The sequence below is a fragment of the Ctenopharyngodon idella genome, chromosome 5 (assembly GCF_019924925.1).
Source record: "Ctenopharyngodon idella isolate HZGC_01 chromosome 5, HZGC01, whole genome shotgun sequence".
Taxonomy (NCBI): Eukaryota; Metazoa; Chordata; class Actinopteri; order Cypriniformes; family Xenocyprididae; genus Ctenopharyngodon; species Ctenopharyngodon idella.
Window position 1 is genome coordinate 4,031,263 of NC_067224.1, and position 26,256 is coordinate 4,057,518.

Here is a 26,256-nt window from a genome sequence, read left to right on the forward strand (position 1 = left end):
ACAATAAAGAATTGTGCATTTTACACCTTTGTTGGATTCACTGAAAATTTCTTAAGAAATATTACTAATGATTAGCCATTCAAAAGAAAAAAAATTCTGCATTTGAGGATAGCCTTGCTTTATTACAGAATAAAAAATGAATATGGAATCATTTCACGCGCGACCTTATTGCATCATTCCCGACTGCATATAGGCCTAGCATATAGCCATGTTCGTCATGGCCTATTTTTCATGTGCGCACACCATGCATTAAATGCATAGGCCATGCATTAAATATCTTAATTCACATGCACACGAGCTTTTTTTGGCTCTCTGCTAGACGCGTCTTACATACTGCAACATGTGAAGCCAACGATGCGCGCAACCTTCGATTTTACGTAACACTTACTGTACAGTTCCTAGCCAACCCTCTTTCCATCAGCGAGGATGCGTGATTCTCTCTCTGGTTTGGCTGCTTTCATGAAGTGACGGATGCTGAGCTGCGTCCCACCCCCCTGCCCCATACGAACACTCATCCATGGTGCCAACAGACGGACATTACACGGGCGAGGAAAACAACAAACAGCCTCCATCACTAGTGAGTAGATGCATAATGTCTCCCTGCGGTGTCGGTAAATTAGACTATATTAAACCATCAGTTAGTGATGCGCAGTTGCCTACTGCCATTTTTGAACTAGAGTGCGTCAGACTCCAGTTGGCGTTTTTTGTCAGTTTGTTGTTGATAATCTCGATGAAATTGAAACGCGGGTCATTGTAGGCTATTTCAGACAGCGCAAATGATATGATGATTTTGCTTGTTCATGTTTCGGAGTGATTGGACGTGTGTTGCATGGAAAGCAGTGGAGGACAAACACCCTGTCAGTTTTTGTATTGCTATCAAATTTATCAATTCCAGACAGGCAATTTAGTTCTAGAAATAATTGAGATAACTCTTTTGTCAATAGGGTTAGTCTCAGAGCCAGTGCTCGAATCTATTTTAAATGGTCTATAGGCATATAGTGCTTTAATATCAAATTCAGTCTATTCAGACATACGCTGTGTTTGTGTGTTTCAGATTATCACCACTGCAGGTCAGTGTTAATGCCTGAGCGCTGCCATGGCCAACAGGGGACCAAGCTATGGGCTCAGCCGTGAGGTCCAAGAGAAGATTGACCAGAAGTATAATGCGGAGTTGGAGACTCGGCTTGTGGAATGGATCCTGGCCCAGTGTGGTGACGACTTGGAGCGACCTGAACCTGGCAAACAGAACTTCCAGAAATGGCTCATGAGTGGAACAGTATGTGCTGAAAAAATGAACTTAAAACATTCCAGGACCTTTGTTACTGTATATTAAAGGGTTAGTTCACCCAAAAATAAAAATTCTGTCATTAATTACTCACCCTCATGTCATTCCACACCCATAAGATTAAGATATTTTTGATGAAATCTGAAAGGAATGTGACTCGTCAGCAATATAATCAACACTTTTAAGGTCCAGAAAGGTACTAAAGACATCGTTAAAATAGACCACGTGACTACAGTGGTTCAACCTTAATTTTATGAAGCGACAAAAATACTTCTTGTGCGTAAAAACAAAACAGAAATAACGACTTTATTCAACAATCTCTTCCCTTCCCTGTCATTATCCTTACGCAGTGAAGACTTCCGTGTTTATGTCCGAGTACCGGCTCAGTATTGGCCAAAGCTGATCATGTGAGCAGCACGACACGTGTGTGATGCTGACGCAGGAGCCGGCCAATAATGAGCCGGCGTTCTGACGTAGAACCTGGAAGCGCTGGACGTAAACAGCGTATGAGAATGACACAGAAGAGAAGATGTTGTTGAATAAAGTCGTTATTTTTGTTTTGTTTTTGGCGCACAAAAAGTATTCTCATCGCTTCATAAAATTAAGGTTGAACCACTGGAGTCACATGGACTATTTTAATGATGTCTTTAGTACCTTTCTGGACCTTGAAAGTGTTAATCATATTGCTGTCTATGGAGGAGTCATGTACCTCTCTGATATCATCAAAAATATCTTAATTTGAAGATTAATGAAGGTCTTACGGGTGCAAGAATGGCAGAATTTGTTTATTTTTGGGTGAACTAACCCTTTAATGTCAGCAACTAATTTTTAACAAGGGGAGCCTGAAACATAACATATGTCATTAGATACACACTTAAAAATAAAGGTTCTTTAATGGCATCTATGGTTCCTTGAAGAACCTTTAACATCCATAGAACTTTTCCCACGCACAAAAGGTTCTATAGTGGAACAAGATTCTTTAGAATAGATGATTAACGTGTTCTTCACACTAAGAAAAGAAATTGGTTCTTTTAAGAACTGTTCACTGAAATGTTCTTTTTGGAACTCGGAATGGTTCTTGTAAGGCATTGCTGTGAAAAAAACCCCAAACAAACTGTTAGCACTTTATTTTACAGTCCTGTTTTGCATGTACATACTATATACTTATTATAGTAATTACAATAACTGTGTAATAACTAGGTGCTAACTCTGAACTTACTCCTAAACCTAACCTTAGCCCATGTAGTTACCTTATATTACCCGGTACTTTACATGTAATCTCAACTGGAATTATAACAACCTTGCACAATAATATCCTACTTCCTCATTATTTCACTATGATTATGACACTGTACACCGAAAAATACATTGTGGGTGTGTGAAAAATTTGATTTAGAAACCATTTTCACTCAGAAATTGCTAGTAAATTTCAAAGAAATGGCAAGTAACACATTGAATTAAACATGAAATTTTGAAGTAGGAAGACTGAAATAGTATATTCTTATAAAATATTTACAACATTGAAAAAATCATTTTTTTTTCAGTGTTGACATGTTGATGTATTTAAGATATTTTTGCACCTTAGTTTCAATTAATGGGCTGCTTCCCAAGTCGTATACTATATGCACTAAAAGTATTCACTTTGCTGATGATGGGAAAGTACACATTTTTGAATAAGTAGTAAGAGAGCGTACAAGTATTAGAGCATACTGTCTTGATACCACACAACTTCCTATTGTTGCATTGGCATGTAAGCATTAACATCTGAAGGCATCATACACTTGCTGGCTTTATAAATGGTTACAGAGGAATCATAGGAGACGCATGACAAATGAAAACAATATGTTTTAAAATCAGCTAAAAATATCAAACATGTCTAATATCCTCTGACTGGATTTCTTTGGAATCAAAGTGAAGCTAAAAAATCTCTGCTGACTCCCCCAAGTCTGCAGACTGGCTCTTGACTCGTCCAGACTGCAAATCAGACAAAAATCTGTAGAAAGATCATGTAGTGTATTCCAGGCTTAACTAAATTTGTTACTGTACTATTTCAATTTTACTTCACTTTGTGGAAAACAAACAAACAAAAAATAGGTAATTTTGGTCTCACATTCCTCGCCAATTTTATATTTTGGAAAAAGTGAAAAAAGAATCAACCAAACAATATTTTGTCTCTTTATACAACCCTCTTTACAAAGGTTTTTTTTTTTGAATACACACTACATAGATGCACAGATCCACCTGAAATAGTACGCCGTCCACGTATGCTTAATAGTAATCTTGCTCCTACTATATGCAGTGATTTTGTACTGGAGAAGGTCTATATTTTTTTAATTTAATTGGCTCCCTTTCTGTGTCTTAGTTATTGTTTTAGTCATCACTAGGTTTAAGAATCTGGCAGAACTTAATTTAAAGGGTTAGTTCACCCAAAAATGAAAATAATGTCATTAATTACTCACCCTCATGTCGTTCCACACCCGTAAGACCTTCGTTAATCTTCAAGACACAAATGAAGATATTTTTGTTGAAATCTGATGGCTCCGTGAGGCCTACATAGGAAGCAATGTCATTTCCTCTCTCAAGATCCATTAATGTATTAAAAACATATTTAAATCAGTTCATGTGAGTACAGTGGTTCAATATTAATATTATAAAGCGACGAGAATATTTTTGGTGCGCCAAAAAAACAAAATAACGACTTATTTAGTGATGGCCGATTTCAAAACACTGCTTCATGAAGCTTCGGAGCGTTATGAATCAGCGTGTTGAGTCAGCGGTTCGGAGTGCCAAAGTCACGTGATTTCAGCAGTTTTGCGGTTTGACACGTGATCCGAATCATTGAATCGACACTCTGATTCATAACGCTCCGAATCTTCATGAAGCAGTGTTTTGAAATCGGCCATCACTATAAGTCGTTATTTTGTTTTTTTGGCACACCAAAAATATTCTCGTTGCTTTATAATATTAATATTGAACCACTGTACTCACATGAACTGATTTAAATATGTTTTTAGTACATTAATGGATCTTGAGAGAGGAAATGTCATTGCTGGCTATGCAGGCCTCACTGAGCCATCGGATTTCAACAAAAATATCTTAATTTGTGTTCCGAAGATTAATGAAGGTCTTACGGGTGTGGAACGACATGAGGGTGAGTAATTAATGACATATTTTTTTATTTTTGGGTGAACAAACCCTTTAAATATGTGTAACACTTTACAATAAGGTCTCATTTGTTAACATAAGTTAATGTATTAACTAACATTAACTAATAATGAGGAATACATTTGTTACCGTATTTATTCATCTTTGTTAACGTTAGTTAATTAAAATACTTCTGTTCTTTGTTAATGTTAGTTCACAGAGCATTAATAAATGTTAACAAATACAACTCTTGATTTAATAATGTATTACTAAATATTGAAATTAACGTTAACTAACACTAATAAATGCTGTAGAAGTATTGTTCATTCGTAGTCCATATTAACTAAAGTAGTTAACTAATGTAAACAAATGAAACCTTATTGTAAAGTGTTACCGAAATATGTTCCTCCTTTCTCCCTTCCCTCTTCCTGTCTCTTAACCCCATCCCAGATTCTTTGCCGGCTCATCAACAGTCTATACCCCAGCGGTGAGGAACCAATTAAGAAAATTACAGAAACTAAAATGGTCTTTAAACAAATGGAGAAGATTTCTCAGTTCCTGCAGGCTGCTGAAGAATATGGTGTTACCAGGGGAGACATATTCCAAACTGTTGATCTTTGGGAAGGTAAAACAAACACACACACACACACACACACACACACACACACACACACACACACACACACACACACACAAGTAACTGCTTTATCTGAAGTACAGATTTATCTGAGATTACAGTGTTACAGAAGACAACTCTGTAATATGACATCACTTTATACTGGAATTGTACATCTCAAACATTGTTCTTTTATACACTACCGTTCAAAGGTTTGGGGTCAGTAAGTTTACATATAAAACAATAGTTTTATTCAGCAAGCATGCATTAAAATGATTCATTTTCAGATCAATGCTGTTTTGAGCTTTATATTCATCAAAGAATCTGGTGAAAAAAATATGGTTTACACAAAAATATGAAGCAGCACAACCATTTTCAATTTGATAATAATACGAAATGTTTCTTTAGCACCAAATCAGCATATTAGAATGATTTCTGAAGGATCATGTGACACTGAAGACTGGAGGAATGATGCTAATGATAAAGCTTTATCATCACAGGAATACATCTGATTTTTTTTAAAAATATATTCAAATAGATTACATTTTAAATTGTAATAATATTTCACAATATTAATGTTTCTGCTATAGTTTTAATCAAATAAATGCAGCTTATGTGAAAATTAGACCTTTTTCAAAAACATTAAAAAAATTTTACCACCTCCAGACCTTTGAATGGTACTGTATGTACTGTAAAAAGTCAGTAGAATTAAGTCAAATTTGCATTTAAAGCTAAATATCCCTACTCCTAAACCTTACCCTACCCATAAGTTTTCCCTAAAATCAGAGGGAAATAATTGGTGAATAGCACTGATGTAGAAGCACCTAACCCTGGTTGTAAGCCTAAACTTTATCTAAACTGTAAACTTGTCCCTCAAATCTGATTGGTTGATTGGAATGTTGTTCTGGGATCAACAAAAATATTGCACTTGGTGAAATCAGGTTCTGCTATGATTAACATGGTGTAAATAAAGGAAAGTACAAGATGCCATTGCCAGGTGTCGTGTCACAGGAATCATGTTCATAAGCGTTTCGTTCTGTTCTAAAGGAAAGGACATGGCTGCAGTCCAGAGGACATTGGTGGCTCTGGGAAGTGAAGCTCTCACAAAGGATGATGGGCATTACCGTGGAGACAAAGACTGGTTTCACAGGTGAGCTGGACAGAGAAAGGGTGTTACTCATTTGCACTTTGCTCAGGGATGGACTGAGACCCCCAGTGGGCAAACATTCAGTGCCAGCAAAGCCGGCACCGTAACTTTTCCAAGTAAATCCCTTTCACACTGAATGTGAAATTAGGCGCGAATGTTCGCCGCGAATCGAAACAATAGATCCCTATGGAGCCTTTCACTCTGGGCGCAAACATTCGTGGCGGAAAAAAGTGAGGATTTTGTTTTCGACCTGTATGTCGATTTTTTTCCCCGTCGCTCCACGATGAAACGGGCCGTCCAATTAGATTTGAGCTTTAGATCACATGCCCAGAGCAGCTGCTGTTGCAGAGAAGGGCGAGAGCGGTGGCGCTGTTTCGAAAACTAGTGTAAACAAACACCGAACAGATTTATTCTCACATGTTCTTTATACAGAATATCATTTTTATTAATTTTCCACTGAATTATGTGATCACTGTCCGTGTTATGATTATGAGAGCGCGTTTTAGATCTGTCAATCATTTAATCATATCTCCTGCTCTTCCGTAGGCCTATATAAAACTTGAGAGAAACATTTTTCTACAGATGAAATATGAAGGCAAATAGATATGATTATGACAATATGTTTTCTGTTTTTTATGCAGCTCAAGGATGTTTATGACAAATAATAAGCAGATTTAGTGTTAATCCATTATAATCATACAAAGAATGCATGTCTGCCCATTATCGAATCAAAACCCACTTTAGATCATAATCAGAGGTTATTACAATAACTCGATGATGGTTTAAAGTGCATTTTGAGCAAAGGCATAATGATCATATACATTTTGAAATGTAGCTTGATGCTAATTGTATCTCTAATTATATTTTAAGATTCTCTGTATATTATGCAGCGGATGATGTTAAAGCCATATACGAGACACATACATGAGGACAAATGCATTGTTGGTCGGCGCCACCTAGCGTGCAGGCGTGAATTAGCAGAAGATGATCAGTCGTTTCGCGTTCGGTGTGAAAGGTCCATTCTTCCGCGATTCGCCTCGCTTTTTCGCGTCGCATTCAGTGTGAAAGGGCTTTAAGACGCGTTCTTGGATCAACATATTTTGTTGATCCTGGAACAACATTGCTGTCTGAAAATTTAGTCCTAACCCTACATATAAGTTATCCCTAAAACCAGAAGGAAATCATAGGTGTATAGCACTGATGTAGAAGCACCTAACCCTGGTTGTAAGCCTAAACTTGACATAAACTGTAAACTTGCCCCTCAAATCTGATTGGTTGATTGGAATGTTGTTCCAGGATCCACAAAGATGTGGATCCAGGAACATGTTGTACTTGGTGAAATCATGTTTACCTAGCAAAGCCTTCTCTGCTGGTATAAAAGTTCTAAAAATAAATACATATTTTGTCCTCTTTTTATTATCATTTATCTTTATTTTCCTATGTATTATATTTATATTTATATTTCCCATTACTTTCAGCTCCTGATTCTTTTGAGGCTTTGTCAGTGTACAAACCAAATGTTGATCTAATCAGAATTTATCCATCACATAGAGCTTGCAGAGCCGCCAACAGTGTGCAAACGAATCTAATCTAAATTCAGATTAATCAGTCAATCAGATTGTTTTATTTGTTCCTGGTTGGTGTAGTCTGTGCAGAGGCTGTCTAACTGGCTTTAAATCAATCGTGGATTAAGTGATGTAGCTAATTAGAGGGTGAACAGGGCAAGAGACGTTCTGTGAGAACTGCTGATATATTAAAAATGAAAGGAGGGCTTATTTTCAATTCAAATAACCATTGGTAAGTACCAATGTATGATTTACTTAAGTTAAAATAGGCTTTTGTGGGCAGCACTATGACATGTTGTGCAGCTGCGCCTCAGGCGACCCAAGTTCCAGTCCTGACTTGAGGTTGTGATCATTATAAGATTAAAAGTTGCAATTATGTCTTAAAAAGTCATAATATGAGATAAAAAGTTTCAACTTTTCATCTCATAATTATAACATAGCATGTCATAATATTGAATTTTTATTTCATAATTATGACTAATAATGTTTACGCATTAGGGTTTATGCATTAGGTCAGTAGGCTGAGAGTAGGCGGTCTTTTGTGTCTGTTTGAATACATTCGACCACATGAGAGTTTACATTACAAAAGCAATCCGGTCAAATGCGTTGTCGACTACCTCTGAAAGTGGTTGAAAGTGGACAAGCTCAAAATGCTTTAGACTCCGTTTACACCTGTATTTAGTGTCGTCCACTTGTGATCCAATTGACCAAAATGCATCTTAATACCAGGTGGTCATTAGTTACTGTAACTAAGCGTCAAGAGTAGACTTTGCGTTAAATAAGAACTTATGAATAGCTGGTGCAACCCTATCCTGGCGTTTATGACCATGGCCTAAGTCATAGTCCTAGTCTCAGTCTCAGAAAACATCCATAGACTGTTCTGATGCATGCTGCAAACTAAAATGTCAGGCTTAGGCCTGTCACGATAGTCCATATACAGGTGCTGGTCATATAATTAGAATATCATCAAAAAGTTGATTTATTTCACTAATTCCATTCAAAAAGTGAAACTTGTATATTATATTCATTCATTACACACAGACTAATATATTTCAAATGTTTATTTCTTTTAATTTTGATGATTATAACTGACAACTAAGGAAAATCCCAAATTCAGTATCTCAGAAAATTAGAATATTACTTAAGACCAGTACAAAGAAAGGATTTTTAGAAATCTTGGCCAACTGAAAAGTATGAACATGAAAAGTATGAGCATGTACAGCACTCAATATTTAGTTGGGGCTCCTTTTGCCTGAATTACTGCAGCAATGCGGCGTGGCATGGAGTCGATCAGTCTGTGGCACTGTTCAGGTGTTATAAGAGCCCAGGTTGCTCTGATAGTGGCCTTCAGCGCTTCTGCATTGTTGGGTCTGGCATATCGCATCTTCCTCTTCACAATACCCCATAGATTTTCTATGGGGTTAAGGTCAGGCGAGTTTGCTGGCCAATTAAGAACAGGGATACCATGGTCCTTAAACCAGGTACTGGTAGCTTTGGCACTGTGTGCAGGTGCCAAGTCCTGTTGGAAAATGAAATCTGCATCTCCATAAAGTTGGTCAGCAGCAGGAAGCATAAAGTGCTCTAAAACTTCCTGGTATACGGCTGCGTTGACCTTGGACCTCAGAAAACACAGTGGACCAACACCAGCAGATGACATGGCACCCCAAACCATCACTGACTGTGGAAACTTTACACTGGACCTCAAGCAACGTGGATTGTGTGCCTCTCCTCTCTTCCTCCAGACTCTGGGACCCTGATTTCCAAAGGAAATGCAAAATTTACTTTTATCAGAGAACATAACTTTGGACCACTCAGCAGCAGTCCAGTCCTTTTTGTCTTTAGCCCAGGCGAGGCGCTTCTGACGCTGTCTGTTGTTCAAGAGTGGCTTGACACAAGGAATGCGACAGCTGAAACCCATGTCTTGCATACGTCTGTGCGTAGTGGTTCTTGAAGCACTGACTCCAGCTGCAGTCCACTCTTTGTGAATCTCCCCCACATTTTTGAATGGGTTTTGTTTCACAATCCTCTCCAGGGTGCGGTTATCCCTATTGCTTGTACACTTTTTTCTACCACATCTTTTCTTTCCCTTCGCCTCTCTATTAATGTGCTTGGACACAGAGCTCTGTGAACAGCCAGCCTCTTTTGAAATGACCTTTTGTGTCTTGTCCTCCTTGTGCAAGGTGTCAATGGTCGTCTTTTGGACAACTGTCAAGTCAGCAGTCTTCCCCATGATTGTGTAGCCTACAGAACTAGACTGAGAGACCATTTAAAGGCCTTTGCACGTGTTTTGAGTTAATTAGCTGATTAGAGTGTGGCACCAGGTGTCTTCAATATTGAACCTTTTCACAATATTCTAATTTTCTGAGATACTGAATTTGGCATTTTCCTTAGTTGTCAGTTCTAATCATCAAAATTAAAAGAAATAAACATTTGAAATATATCAGTCTGTGTGTAATGAATGAATATAATATACAAGTTTCACTTTTTGAATGGAATTAGTGAAATAAATCAACTTTTTGATGATATTCTAATTATATGACCAGCACCTGTATATATATATGGACATGACCTCGATCATTTTTGGTGATGTGATATATTGCCCATTATGTTTACACAAAAATAAATGTCACCGACATTTTGCCGATCGTGCTGCCTCTGTCATCTCGTCTGCTCTCCGAGGTGAAAGCGGGGCTCAGGCAGCTCCTTCATACACAGTGCTGACATCGACAGGTGGAAAAATGTGCCATTCGAGTCGTTATAGTGTTTTCCTGACAACTACAGACAGTTTGGAAGAATAAGTGCAAATGCACTCAGTTTCCGCAATTCACTGGTACAAATATAAACATGACAGCGCGAAATGATGCACGCTCACAGCTAAGTTCACACAGGACACGGCAGTCGCAAGTGATTCAACATTATTATTTTTTTGACGCTTCAATTCCAGTATCTAAATATTCTTAAGAGATAAGTTCATTGTCATTTGAAAGTGTGTAGGCTTACTTGCATTATTATGCTGTTACATTATGATTATATATTCAGTGGCATAAAATGGTCTTAAAATGACAATAATATCGCATATCGCAATTATTTCTGGGGCAATATATTGCACAGCAAAAAGTAGTTATCGTGACAGGCCTAGTCAGGCTCTTGTCTTCCAATCTAGGCCTAATTCAATTATTTGACTAAAACACCCAGAAGGGTTCACAGAGGAGCTGGCCTGGAAACAAATTCATGTTTTTAATAAGGTGACCATGAGCCTCATTTATAAAATGTTGCACAGAAATCGTCCTAAATTTGATCTTACGATCAGATGTGCGTACGTGTGATTCATAGAATGAACGTACACACAGAAAACGAGCGTACGCCTCTCTTTCAGATGTGAAATCTATAAATCGCAAATGATCTTGAACTTGTGCGCAGCTGAATGGTTTCAGTTCTCTGCGTTGTAAACAACACCTAATTAATGTCATTTACATATAAAAGATCACCAGTCATCGTCCAAATCCTTAGCGAACTGCAAGAATAGCTTAGATTTCCAAAAACCTGCAGTAATCTGACCAGGAAAAGTGTGTACTTCTGCTCAGACCCTGACGTGGCTCTAAGCACTTTTCCACGTCAAAGACTGTTTTTATAAATATGAGCGTTGGCGTGGATTTAAGCATACGCACACTCTAAGATCAAATCTGTGTGAATGCACGCTTTATAAATGACGCCCCTGATTTCTGAAATTGAATCCGATGACATTTCCTAGTTCAGTGGTCAAAATTCCATTGAAATCTCACTTGTTATCATCGAAACAGGGACAATACATTTTTTGTAATGATTATAATTGATTGTTATTATACTATTATTATAATGCATAATTATGATGCCTGCATTAAAACCTAGTTTTTTAATACAGTTCACCAAAAATCACACTATAAAAAATGGTAAATAGTAGGCCTAACCATTGCACATAGCAAACAGATAAATGCAGTATTATAACAAAATTATGCCTCTACACATTACAAAAATAAAATAAATAAGTATTTATAAATATAAAATAAATGAGAATATATGATAAATATGTAGTAAACAAATATTTTAAACATTTTCTAATTGTATTTAATTATTTTAACAAACTCTGAACATACTGTTTCCAGTAATTACAATGTTTTTTTAACTTTTCTTACAAAAAAAATTATGTTTGTACTTTTGGTAATTATTATAACCCTAATTAGGCTTATTATTTTGCATTTCAGGCTCATTTTGAGCTCAAAGTATGTGATAAATATAATTGTAGTGTAATTGTTTATTTATTTTTTTATTATTCATACATATCAGGGTGTACTTTCACCCATGTGGTATAGTTGTGTGTGTGGGAATTACTGCATTACTTGTGATGGCAGAACTTCCAGGAAAAACATTCTTGTCCTGTTATATAGTACAAACAATATTACTGTAATTTACATAAATAGTTAGCTTGTGATTACCTTGAACCCAATTACAGTGTCTTTTTTGATAATTGCTGATAATAGTGCTCTAGTCCTGGTTAAGTTCTTCATGTTGAAGCCCCCATTTGGTCTGGCTTTTTTGCTGTATTTGTGTAAAACGGGGACATTTCAGGGACAGCTCTAGTCAGGGACAGGATACCAAAAACTGTGACTGTCCCCGGAAAACAGGGACATCTGGTCACCCTAGTTCTGGGGTGTCCTGTCCAATCCTGGAGGGCCACTGTCCTGTAGAGTTCAGCTCCAACCCCAATTAAACACACCTTGAACTAGCTAATTAAGGGGCCCTATCATACACCTGGCGCAATGCGGTGCCAGGCGCGACGCAAGTGATTTTTGCTAGTTTTGCGCATTATCATTATCATTTTTTCGTCCAGCGCCATGTTGTTTAAAATTGCAAATGCATTTGCACCCAACTGTTCACACATGGGTGTGCTGGTCTGAAAACGAGGTGTGTTCAGGCACATTGTTGGCACGTTACTATTTTGAGACAACTGAAATTGATATTTTTTTGTTGTTTAAAGGGCGCGTTAGTAATATGCATGGACACTCTGCTTATTACACACACAGAGATGCGCAGCAGCACACAAACATGCCAAATATTAAAAAATAAAAGGATTACAATGTAAAAGTTTATTATTGTGTACATAAAGATAAAAATGCTTTGGTGGAATCAGGCTTTTCCTGTAGATGGCCTGCTCACGCACTTTAACCTCGCGCACGAGCAGATCCGTTTCCTCACTAGAGAAGCGTTCAGTTTTTCCGCTTGCAAATTCCGCCATGTAAATAGCAAATTTAACATGGTGCGAGCTCAACTTGCTTTTAAAGGCTTAGTTCACCCAAAAATGAAAATAATATAATTAATTACTAACGCTCATGTCATTCCACACCTGTAAGACCTTCGTTTATCTTCAGAACACAAATTAAGATATTTTTGATTAAATCCGATGGCTCAGCGAGGCCTGCATAGACAGCAATGGTACTTCCTCTCTCAAGATCCATAAAGGTACTAAAAACATAATTTAAATCAGTTCATTTGAGTATATTGGTTCTACCTTAATATTATAAAGCGATGAGAATATTTTCTGTGTGCCAAAAAAACAAAATAACGACTTTTGAACAATATCTAGTGATGGCTGATTTCAAAACACTGCTTCATGAAGCTTCGGAGCTTTACGAATCAAATCAGTGATTCGGAGCGCCAAAGTCACGTAATTTCAGCAGTTTTTGCGGTTTGATACACAATCCGAATCACTGATTCGACTCAAAAGATTCATAATGCTCCGAAGCAGTGTTTTGAAATCGGCCATCAGTAGATATTGTTTAAAAGTCGTTATTTTGTTGTTTTGACAAAAAATATTCTCGTCGCTGTATAATATTAAGGTAGAACCAATGTACTCACATGAACTGATTTAAATATGTTTTTAGTACCTTTCTGGATCTTGAGAGAGGAAGTACCATTTCTGTCTATGTAGGCCTTACTGAGCCATCGGATTTAATAAAAAATATCTTAATTTGTGTTCTGAAGATAAACGAAGGTCTTACGGGTGTGGAATGACATAAGGGTGAGTAATAAATGATATTATTTTCATTTTTGGGTGAACTAACCCTTTAAAGGGAATGGGAGATGAGACTCTGATTGGTTTATTGCACGTTACTCCCAAAACACACCCATAACTCATTAAGAGAATAGGGACAACCTTTTTAGACATTAGTGGATTCGGACACGCCCTAAGTGCACTTGAGCCGTGTGCTTTAGACCATGCACTTAGATCGTTAAAATAGGGCCCAAGGTCATAATAGGCATACTAGAAACTTCCAGGCAGGTGTGGAGCTAAACTCTGCAGGACAGTGGACTGGAGCGAGTTTGGACACCCCTGCCTTAGAATGTCCCATTAGTCTTGATATAGTTCAAAAGTGCGCTCTTTTTTCATCCACAATTAGGGGCGTAAATCGCAGGGGGGTTGGGGGGTCCGTCCCTTATCAAACTACAAACTACACACGCTTCCCTGTAACTTATTTTCTGTTTTTGTCTGCAAATTGGACCAGACTTTATGCCACTAGTCAAAAAAACAAAAAAAGGAACGAAATATCAACCTCTAAGAACACACTTTCTGCTGCATTTAAATATTTGTAATTGTGTTTTAGGAAAACCAAGGGCCACAAGCGTGAGTTTTCAGAGGAGCAGCTGCGTCAAGGTCGGAGTCTTATCGGCATGCAGATGGGAAGCCATCGTGGAGCATCTCAATCTGGCATGGCAGGGTACGGCACCCCACGGCAAATCATGCGGTATGACTCTCCTCGACACAACGGAGATCAGAGCAATCCCTAAACACTGCACCAATTGGTATTTAAAATCTCCACTGGAGCCGAACAGCCAAAACTAGTGCTCCAGTTGTAGGAGGAATGTGTACATGTGTGTGTATATAGATATATGATGAACTAAGGCTGCTTACACCAGTCCTAGAATAACACACATTAGAGTGTTGTCCCTTCACCCACAATGCACCAGTGCCGTCTGTTATTGTTTCTCAGGCAAGCTCCATATTATGGCCAAATTGTGCAAAATAAATTGAATATTAGTATCAAAAAGCTCAACTATTAAATATGAAATGTGCATCTCTCCTTTACGAATGGTACGCTGACAGTCTGGTACCTCTTGAACGTCTAGCATCCATTTACAATCGCATATTTGGCTGATGCTTTTAAACTGTGCTGAAAATATACATGTATTCGGTTGAGGTGATACTGTGCTGTTGCTATCAAATGTACACTATTATTGATGTATACCATCTATGCTAGCAGAACCCGCCCAAACTATTAGACTCAGGTCATTCTATAATGTCCTCACAAAATGTCATTGTTGTGCATAATTATCTGATGTCACTGTATGGAACTGATGCTATACATTCCAGTGATAAGACACAGTGTTCTGAAAATCATGTCAAACTGATATAAAAATTGTGGTATTTATGAAATGCGTCAAATCTGTTTTCAACTTTTGTTAACTTTCTGCATTAACTAACATGCATGTAAAGTAAATGTGCTTCTGATGCTAAGATTGTATTGCAGATGACACTATTGTTTATTGTGAAGCTTCATGTTTGATCTATATACAGTACCTGTGACAATCAAAACACTTTCCAATTGTCATGATTGAAATAGTTCGAGATGTTTGGCTATTTAGTTCAGTGTTTCTTGTTTTTTTTATTTTTGTGGTTTGGTTTTAAATCCACTTATTTGTTAGAAAAATGGAATAATCTTAAATTTTTATTTATACTTATATCACACTTTAACCCTTTCTAAGTGTTTTTCATTATTTTGTAACTGTGTTAGTTTTAGTTGATTGTTTTAAATTTACTGGAATGTAGTTATTTTCCATTAGGTATGTTTACATGCACGCATTTTTGCTAACCGAATGAATCCAATCCGATTTCAGATTCTAAAAGTTGTTTATATGAACCCTAAACTTTGCAATCTGATTTAGATATTCATTTACATGTGCATAACATGCATTCTGAAGTCATAAACGTAAAACTACTGCATAATAATAAATGTAGGGCCCTATGATTTCCGTGATGTAGAAAACGCGGACGGAATCCAGTGATAAAAACGGAATTTACTGAATAACGCGGAATGAATTTGTCAAATTTTTGATGAATAAATAAAAAGTAGGTCAGTACTCTTAAATCAAATCATGATCTTAAATCAAATCACTAGTGTCTGTGAATTTTAAACCAAAAAATATGAATCCTGCATGTTCTGTGTGTCTCTGTGTGAATGAATGGCGCAGATGCGCGGTTTCATTTACCACACACACACTTTCGTGATGCTCGCAGTGTTTTCAGCCACACTATATGAGGACATAAATGAATGAACTTCATCTCCAGACCCGCTCTGAGTCACTTCATGAGCATTTTACCGTTCTATTTGAGAAAAACTATTGTTATATCATAAAAACACTGAAACTCAAAGCACGGCAACCCGCCAAAATAAAGGTTCGGTTTAACTTAAAGAAACTGTGACAGAAATATATTACTGTTGTACAGTAGAATTTAGCTACGTCTCAATTTAATAATAATACAATAATAAATTATTATTAAAACTTATTTAACTTACAGAATAATCACAATTTTTCTTCTGTTTTAATTTTTAACAGATGTGCAGCACTTTGATAAAAAAGTTTGTTTAATGTCATATGATTAAAAGATAAATTTAATTAATATTTTATGCCTTCATTTGATTGCCAGAAAAATTAAAATACACAACACAGAATTTCTGAAAAAACAAAACATTTCATAAAAATGAAAAAAAAAAAAAAAAAATGTTTTTATGAATTCAATTAATTAGATATGCATTTTGATTAAATCATTAAAATGGAATCTAGAATTTGGTAAAAATAAAACGGATTTTGAGAAAAATAAAATACAGCAGATTTCATAGAGCCCTAAAAAATGTATTTATTTTTGTTGAACTTTTAATACATTGTTTTTTTAATTGTATGTTTTATGATTTCAATTAAACTATATATATATATATATATTAGACATGCTTTTTGATTACAAAAATTTTATTTAATCATTAAAATTGGAGTCCAAAAAGATTCAAATGGAAAAAAATGGAATTTGGGAAAAAATAAAACTGATTTCATAGGTCCCTAAACACACGTTGACACTGCGCATATGCGCAAGGTATTTTTTGAATCAGATTGAGAAAAGAGTCCAATTCAAGCATTTACATGGTTAATTTTTGCCCTATTGATCGGATTATTTCAGGTCTGCATTAGCCCTTCCAATCCGATCACAAATGAATTTGGATCAAGCGTGGTGTTTATATGAAGTCTTTTCAATCTGACTGTGTTATTTTGTTGCATGTAAACATAGCTATTTTGACTCAAGGTTTGATTGTATTGAAAAGAGAGCACTAGACACGGGATGAAATTAGTCTAAACTTTTAAAGGCGTGCACAAATATCTATCAATACAATAACTGTCGCAATTGTATCTTGCTGTTCATTAGCAGTTTGTGTTCACTTCGTGTTTGAATCAGAACATCTTCCTTTGTTTGTCGGCACAGATTATGATACTTTTACACGAAAGAAAATAACTATTCACAAATGTGCCTCTATTTGTACAAATCGTTGCACATTCATTTAATTTTGACCTTCACAGTCACAATGTATTGGTTTGTGGCAAGATACATTTGTAGCATTTTTTAAACTGATGGAAAATTGTACACGCATTCATTAATGATGTCAAGGCTAATTTCTTTACAAATTATTCAAAGCCAAAACTGTGAGGTTTCACCATTTTAGATGTTGATCAGTGTTATGTTGCGCACACACAAACACAGAGTGTGTTTCATCACAGATCATGACCACTGGAGAGGCTTGCACAACTAAAAGTAACCTGCTCTTATCAAGGTGGAAATGGACAAGCTTGCATACTATGATACAGGTGACAGTAAACAAACTTGAGTTTATTTCAAGAGCAGTGTAACACTCTCCCTTCAGCTGATATACATTTTCATTCTGTTTACTGATACACATCCAAACCATTACAATGATTTCACAATGTTGTCCACACGCATTTCTCTCTCTCACACAGTCACTCTTGAAGCGCTTTCAAAAACAAAACATGAACAGAAAGAATATGGAAACTAACTGGAATGAAAACAAATAAAAAAAAACATAATGAATCAAAAGTACAATGTCTTTGTCTTTTCATGATCACCCTTTTCTTCACTCAACCATCTGGGTGTCCATCTGCCGGTTCCACTACTTCAGCATGTTTGAGCTGAAAATCAAAGTGAAAATAGAAGTTTATCCACACAGCAAGCACAAGAGGTATAGGAAGCATGTAAGATCATTGGCTGGCAGATTAAATACCAGCTTAAACCATATCAATTTTAATATCTACTATTAATTTTGTATATAATCATTTATAAGTGATATATAATTGTTAATGAGAGCTGGAAGTGAAAAATGCCTTATATTCAGATGTGCATAATTATTAAGCAGGTTTTCTATAACAGGTAAAATGAGCCAAAAAAGGTGACAAGTCACAAATTATTAAATGCCAATGAGAAAATGCAATACTATAGAAATTGCAAATTTAAGGTATGACCATTGGATGAGAAATGCTCATTGGAGCAACAGGGTTACAAAAAAACAGGTGGAGAAGAAAAGACTTTTCACAGCCCATTTTATAATCTCTATTCTAACTCTACTGCGGTCACCTTGAAGTTGTTGTGATGCTCCAGGCTGCGGCAGTGCTCAGATTTTGCTTTGTTCTCGTCAGTGTAGAACATGTTACACAGCTTGCAGAAGAAACCAGTTACTGGGATGACGTAGTTCACACCTGAAATAAGGTCGGAGAAGTGTTTTCTGACATAGGATTTAACCGCAATCCGTTGGCATAAACATTTCAAACCATTAGAAAGACTAAACTGTAAAGACACTACAAGCGTTACTTTTAGTAGTACTTTTATTTTTGCGCGTTTTAAATGAAGCTCCAGTGGTTATAATAAGGCATTGATTGAGTCTATTACAAGTAAGTGTGTGATGGACTTACCCACAGTCTGGTCAGGTTGATGGTCAGGGCTCAAAGGTGCTTTGTCCTGTTGATTAACCTCTTCCGAACCTTTTCCTTCACAAACTAAATCACCACCAACACCTTCACAATCCGGTAAAGAACTTTGCTGGTTCTGCAAACAGGTATTTTCTCTTTTTAACAAGTATTGAAAGAGATACCATATATGACTGACACTTGGCTGCTTTTCCTTTCTTTTCAAGTCGTTTGAAAATGTAAATCAAAATTCTAGATCTGCATTAAGCATGACATTTTATGAGAAGCCAAATGAAAATTGCCACATTGGTGGATAATAAAGTTCCACTAAGTGTTCATTTAATCGTCAAATCAATCAATCAATCAAATGTTTGAGAATAGATTTAGTCAAATGTGTCAAATGTTCACCTCCTTTGCGCCGCTCTTGATTTCCTGGTCATTTTCTGTTCTTTCAGAGCTTGATTTAACTGTTTTTTCTTCCTTTTTTAGCTCTTTCTCCTCAGTGTCTTGCTCTAAAACAAATCTCCTATAACAATAGAGCAAAAACTGAACATGTCACTAAAGAAAATAATTTCTGTAACTTTCACAATGGTTGTCACAAGTTAACATGAAACATTCGTGCAAAAGAAACATAAGAAATACAATTCATAGGACTCTATTCTTAATTTTAATTAATTATTAATGATAAAAAATAAGTTGTTAATCTAATCTATAATTATTACATTTAATTAATTAGACATTTTTTTCTGATTATTGAAATCTGAATAAACAAAACAAATGGTTTCATGTTCGTTATAATATAGTTTTGTATATAATACATTTTTATTCATTTAATAGTCATTTTAATTCATGATAATAATAATAATATTTGACTGTTTAATACAGTATACCGTGAAACAGTGTTATTTTGTTGGTTGTCATACCATTAAAATCTCATACCAACCCTAGCAAGTTCCATCACGAAATATACGTAATAACCCCGACCAATCAGGTTGTGAACGTATCCTTATGCCTTTAGGTTCTGTGTTAAAATGCCAATATGAATATGAAGGCAAAATATCTGGACATGTCCACAGTTAATGTGTTGAACTACAGAAAAGTGTTATTTCTGAAGAAAGCATGATGTTTGCAGAATCCATTTGCTCAGATATTTTGATATCTACTGCTACAATAACATTTTAAAGTGCTCAAATATTGTTGAGGCCAACTGTCATTTGTGCATCCACTTTATTGAGCAACGGTTTTAATGAGAACATGATTTCAGAGTTGCACTGAAATGACTGAGACACATTCACTTACCATCGAATCAGAGAGTCCGCTTTCCTGCTCATGGCTATCTTCAGCACCGACCCCCAAAATATGCAAGGCCGCCGACTGTACTGCGCAACCATCTGTTCAGCTGCCTTTGCACTGTCCAATTGCATGTAACACTGAGAAGGAACAAGAATGGGACGGCTCAGGAAAAATGAATAGCATAAATGGGTTGCAAAGTCTTTCTGCTCTGTGCTGCTCATCATAGATAGTGATGAGGTGAAAATGTGTGGATACTTACTGTTGCTTGATGCTTGGATAGAGAGTAGGCAGTCAGTTTTCCAAAGGGCTTAACCAGACCTAAAAGGGATTCCTTTGTGTATTTCTGCCGAAACCTCTGGTTGGGAAGACAGCTGATGAAAATGGATCTCCCACTAGGGCTCTAAAAAGGGTGTGAAGGATTGAAACCACAACAATCATTTTAGATTAATAGAGTGCTGCAGTGATGACATTTTTGTAGGCCAAAACCTGGAAATGAGTTAACACTTCCAGTTCCTTCGTCTCAAAGTCAATGGGTTTTTGGTTCAGTGCCTGAATTAAGGTCAGTAGTGAACACAAGCTCAAGACATTTTCATGTTTTATTCTACGACATAAAATACAGTCAAACCAAAAAATATTCTGACATTTTTGATATATTTTTACTAGTGGGTGCAGGACACTATAGTTCATTTGTGTAAGTGAGGATAGCAAAATAAAGTAAACTGTGACATATTATACCCAAAAATCCTTCATACAGTGGACTACCAGTAAAATTGGAACCAAAAATTATTCAGACACTTTGACCTGACCATGTTTTGCTTAAGTGTTATCTGACATAATTAAGATTAATTTAACTCTGAGATCTTGTCATATTTTATTACCATTTTTTTAACTATAGTGAATAAACTGTATTAATGAATGTGATATTCAAGGTGTCTGAATAAATTTTGGTTTGACTGTCCATCAGTAATACCCCATTGTGATTTTTTAAATCTTTTACTTCTCTTGAAAAAGGCAGTTGCTAACAAGTGTCTAAATGGGACTTCAGGGGTTGTTGAGGATATTAAACGTCACACCGAACAGGTAAACTCATCTACTCGCTAGTTGCTTTCACAGCCTTGTAGTATTCATAAATGCGCTCTCGCAAATCTATTCTAACTCAAACTTTTGACTTCAGGCGATTGTATTTAGGCTTCATAATTCATAAAAGTTGTGTTCATTATGAAGATTATCATGATAGACAAAACGTAAGAATCATAAACTTTCGTTAGTCACAGAGCTTATTTTTGGCAATAATCCAAAAGCCCATGGAAAAAAAGACTATTGGGTTTTTGTCGTAGGAACCAGGGTGATGCTAACTTCCATTTTGGCCTACAAAAATACGTAACTACGTCTACAGCACTATTTTGTACCCTGACTAGTGTTGTCAAAAGTACCGATTTCGGTACCAAGTGGGTACTGAAATTTTAAAAATGTGATGTTAACAGCACTTCCCCCTAGCAATTTGAGCACTGTTGAGCGAATTCTTAAACACCTCTGATTGGCCATTGTGTTTACACACTCAACAGATATGTCTGTGATTGGCTACAATGATCAACGCTTCAAAAAAGGCCCTTATCAGTGGATCCCTAATATATCCGCTGATAGATGGATCCGGTGATAGACGCCTGCTTTCAAATGCTCCCATGTGTAAGCGCTCAGTGAATAGCGTCAAAGGTGTCCATTTACAACATGTTTTTGAAGCATTGATCATTGTAGCCAATCACAGACATATCTGTTGAGGATGTGAACACAATGGCCAATCAGAGGTGTTTAAGAATCCACTCAAAAGCGCTTAAAATGCTAAGGGGAAATGCTGATATCGTCACATTTTTTAAATTTCAGTACCAACTTGGTACCGAAGTCTGTACTTTTGACAACACTATCCCTGACTGCATTTGTTCAGTCAATAATATAAGCTAAGGAACAGTTCACAGAATGGATGAAAATTCTGTCATTATTTGTCATTCCAAGCACTATATGTAAGTTCACAAAAAATATACATGCATACACATTTCTAGGATAAAGCCATTAAAAAAAATAAAAAAATAATGATAGGTCTCTCCTGTCAGATGCAGATTCAATGATTAGGCCTAAAAACTAACAAAAATAAGCATTTTTAGTTTCATAAAGACAAATTCTCTGCTGTTCTTCATATAGTCTCTGCCTTAGGAAGTTTACTTCCTGTCAGCAGCTGTGTGCTCAAACTATATACTGTATACTCTGCACATATTTTGGTTCACTGCTGCATGTGGCAGCCTGAGGCTACTGATGAATATTGCACTGTCCACAATTTCCTGCAGCCAACATAGAGTGCATTCAGAAAGTATTGAGAGCCCTTCAATTTTTCACATTTTGTTATGTTGCAGCCTTAAAGGGCGGTCACACTACACTTTCCATTCCATTGACTTCCATTCATACGCATACAAATGCCAGAGCCTGGAAACACAAGCGCACGCGAAGAAGTTTCGCATTTCTGCGTGTTCCAAAGTTCAAGTTTTGTTAACTGTGACCTTTTATTTTTTCACCTCAATGATAAAAGGAGTGTCATCCATTGTGTAGCCATCTTGTTCCAAGTGTAGTTCTCTGACCACCAGTCTGTAACATGCTGTGTAGTGTATTTCACATAAAACAATACTTTAGATATAATAAGTGTTTTGTAAGTGTTTTGCTTTTCTTTGTTTTACCTGCAGCCTTGAAGTAATAAGATGACTGGGTAAAATAGTAGTATACTTTATTTCTACTACAATTCAAAATAGTAGCATACTTTAGGTGCAGAGAGATGAGAGATGGCTGAGTGACATTACAAAAGAGAAAAGGTCAGAGGAATATCAGTGGAAAAAGAAGGGTTATGATCAGGCAAGAGCTTTAGGAGCCCGCGTTAAGATTAGAAAAGCTTTCCAGCGCTGGAGAGAACTAAGTGGGAAGGCCTGAAAATGGACGCTGAGGTTGTGTTATTTCTGCTCCATACGTGAGTAACATTAGTTTTGCGGTTTCACAGAAACAAGATATGCTGTTTTTCTAAAGTCAGCTATAGTAACAGGGACAGTTTTGAGTGTCATTGTTTATCTGGAGCTGGTGTGCTGCTGGTGACTATATATAATATATACTCTTGTGTTCTGTTAAATTTTTGTTCTTCCTTGTTCGTTCATCATCTTCACTTTATTTTCCATGAAGCATTATTTTGCTTCGCTTCAGCTATGATAAAGAAGAGACGTCCTCTCTTGCATTGTGTGTTTATGCATTTTGGGGGCGGAGAGATGAAGGGAGGGGTGTGATTGTTTGGGTTGATTTCAAATATCAACAGTGTTTCTCAGAAATCGCTTACCTTTAATTACATGCATTTATGGTGAAATTACTCCAACAATGCTCTAACCTGTTAACATGGGCACAAAAAAAATGTACTGCATACGTACAGCAAATTAGGGGTGTAATGGTTCAAATTACTCACATTTCGGTTTGTAGCATGGTTTTAGAGTAATGGTTTCGTTAAGGTTTGGTATGTGCTATGTTCAGGGAGAAAAGGACTACTTAAAATGTCTGTCACCTGACAGAACTCGAGATGATCTGCAGAGAAGAATGGCAGAAAATCGCCAAATTCAGGAGTGCAAATCTTGTCACATCAAACCCAAAAAGACTTTATGCTGTAATCGCCTAAGGTGCTTCAACTCAATGTGGTGAAGCAGTTAATGGTGTGAATACTTAAGTCAACATGATATTTTAGTGTTTTCTTTTTAATAAATCTGTTTTTTGTTTTGTCACTATGGGTATGGAGTGTAGACTGGAAAAAAATCAGAGCATTTTAACATAATGTGAAAAATGAAGGGGTCAGAATATTTTCTGAATACAGTGTTTACATATTCTGTTTTTCCTACACAACATTCAAAATACACTCACCAAAAAAAATTATATTTTACCTCTTATATATCTTACGAAAAAAGTAATTTCAACACATGTATTGACTGATGTGTTTTTTGATATCTATAATCTGTAGATTGATTATCTATAGATTATATATATATTTATATTTATCTATAGATATCAAATTTACAATATATCATTGTAAATTTTCTTGTTTTTCTTGTGAATGTGTATAACTACAATCTTAACATTCTTCTAAACAATTCCTTCTGTGTTCTATGGAGAAAAAATATCATAATTTGAGAGCACATGATGGAGAGTGAACAACAGAATTTTCTTTCTCTTTCATTGTGTTGAACCAAGGGAAGCAGCGACATTATCACTATATTGACTGAAATAATGTGATCACTAATAAATTGGATGTCAATGGCGTGTTTTTCTGTCTAGTATGTTTTCTTAACACAATACCTCTATTGATTTCATGGTACGGCACATGGTAACAGACACCGGTCTGCCACATATCGTTGCCTTGTGATCTTTGTAGAACCGCACCATTTCTTGGGCTTTTTCATCTGTTTCCAGTTCAATCATAGCCTATAAGAACACACACAAACACACACATGACGTCTAAAGGCAAAACTTGAAAACTGTTTGATAACTGTGATTAGTAAAACTGAAATCATATGTGGTAGCATGGTTAAAAGACATAATAACTATTGAGAGTACTAACCACAGCTGTTTTGCTAATCGCAAGGCCTTGTGCTTCAATTTTATTTTGTTCATATGTTCATATTTGCAATGAATTATTTATATACACAGTGCATTCCTTAATGAAAACTTATCCTTTGTTTTTAACTTGCAATGTTAAAAAGTGCTTTTTGCAGTTCATGAAGAAATTAACGCTTTTAAAATAATTAACCAAGGTTAATATACAGTTTTTCTAAGTTCATGTTAACTAATATGTTAAAATATTCAACCTTTTCTAAAGTGTTATACAAGTAAGAAAATTCACACACAAATGTTAGGTTTAGTTTTGTTTTCACAAAAACATTATTGTTCAGCATATTATGGTTATTTAATATATTGTGATAATATTATAAATGACTGTAAATACAAATAATATTTAGTAAAATTTTTCACCCATCCACTGAAAGCAGTGGAAAACATTTTTTTGTTCTGTTCAAATAAAGATTGTATTTAAAGGAAAATTAATATTTGTACCTAACCAAACGCAAACACATAACACTAACCTCTTGTTTGAACATGGACAAAGTATGTTTCACCATACTGCCAAAGGGTGCAGCCAGATTGCAAAGATCCTTCATCAAGTCAGGTGTCTTCTTTACGGGCCAAACCACCACTACTTTACCATCCTGTGAGCGTGTGCAGAAAAATACACATTGCTATTGTTCATACTGTTGAACTGAAAATTTATACAGCGTTTATACAGTGTTTATGTTCAAAAACATCCAACAACTAAGGTAAGGAAAATGAGAGATGTGATTCTTACCTGTGACACAGAGGAATCTGGAATAAATGGGGAAAAGTGTTAGTCACAGATTAAAGGGATCATATCATGAAGAATTCTCCACGATCATTGGAATTAAAAGTCGACATGAAATAAAGTCACTATTTGCTGAATGCATGTTAGTGATCTTGTTCATCCATGTATACGTTTCATTTTTAAAAATGTGTTTTGACCTAGTAATATTTAATCAAATGTCAAAACTTGATCTTCCGGTGAAAACTCTCTGGTGATGTAGGGCCCTATGAAATCCGTTTAATTTTTTCCCAAATTCCCATTTACTTTTTTCCAAATTCTATTTTTTCTGTTTAAAATTTTCTGCATTCCGTTTTTTTAGCGGTTTAATTTTTTTTGCACCTCCGTTTAATTGTTGAATTAAATTTTAGTAATCAAAAAGCATGTCTAATTAATTGAAATGAAACTTATACAATTTAACAACATTAAAACTTTTTTACTAAAAGTTAAACAAAAATTACATTTTTAATTCAATTTTAATAATCAAAAAGCATGTCTAATTAAATTAATAAAAACAACTAAATGTATTATTCTTTTTTTTTAATTACTATTATTATTCTTTTTTTTTTTCAGAAATTGTGTGTATTTTAATTTTTCTGGCAATCAAATGAAGGCATAAAAAATTCATTTAATTTATCTTTTAATCATATGACATTAAACAAAATTTTTGTCAAACAAAGTGCAGCACAACAGAGCTTTACTGTTAAAATTAAA

General features: G+C 35.8%; 2 protein-coding genes across 4 annotated transcripts in view; one reads left to right on the plus strand and one right to left on the minus strand.

Annotated features, from left to right (window-relative positions):
* Positions 1-17,949, plus strand: tagln3a (transgelin 3a). 2 transcript variants are annotated; one of them, XM_051894297.1, is made up of 5 exons: positions 1-577; positions 1,055-1,276; positions 4,880-5,054; positions 6,093-6,195; positions 14,396-17,949. In XM_051894297.1, the coding sequence occupies exons 2-5, from the start codon at positions 1,097-1,099 to the stop codon at positions 14,577-14,579; spliced, it is 642 nt and encodes a 213-aa protein (XP_051750257.1). In that variant the 5' UTR covers positions 1-577; positions 1,055-1,096; the 3' UTR covers positions 14,580-17,949. The 2 variants fall into 2 exon arrangements, with proteins under 2 accessions (XP_051750257.1, XP_051750258.1); XM_051894298.1 differs by lacking the exon at positions 1-577 and adding an exon at positions 683-857.
* zgc:152816 (uncharacterized protein LOC777712 homolog) overlaps positions 17,704-26,256 on the minus strand; it is a 24,966-nt gene continuing 16,413 nt past the window's right edge. For both annotated transcript variants that reach the window (XM_051894295.1, XM_051894294.1), the window contains 9 exons: positions 25,513-25,529; positions 25,253-25,375; positions 24,471-24,596; positions 20,365-20,505; positions 20,112-20,242; positions 19,221-19,338; positions 18,819-18,951; positions 18,484-18,605; positions 17,704-18,041 (listed from right to left, as the gene is read on the minus strand). In XM_051894295.1, coding sequence (XP_051750255.1) covers positions 17,991-18,041; positions 18,484-18,605; positions 18,819-18,951; positions 19,221-19,338; positions 20,112-20,242; positions 20,365-20,505; positions 24,471-24,596; positions 25,253-25,375; positions 25,513-25,529 — 962 coding nt within the window. In that variant the 3' untranslated portion in view covers positions 17,704-17,990. The remainder of the gene's footprint in view (positions 18,042-18,483; positions 18,606-18,818; positions 18,952-19,220; positions 19,339-20,111; positions 20,243-20,364; positions 20,506-24,470; positions 24,597-25,252; positions 25,376-25,512; positions 25,530-26,256) is intronic.

Excerpts from the sequence above, each read along its gene's own strand:
- tagln3a (XM_051894297.1), top strand. The coding sequence starts at position 1,097 with ATGGCCAACAGGGGACCAAGCTATGGGCTCAGCCGTGAGGTCCAAGAG. Across the intron at positions 1,277-4,879 it reads AATGGCTCATGAGTGGAACA|ATTCTTTGCCGGCTCATCAA; the intron begins GTATGTGCTGAA and ends ACCCCATCCCAG. Across the intron at positions 6,196-14,395 it reads GACAAAGACTGGTTTCACAG|GAAAACCAAGGGCCACAAGC; the intron begins GTGAGCTGGACA and ends ATTGTGTTTTAG.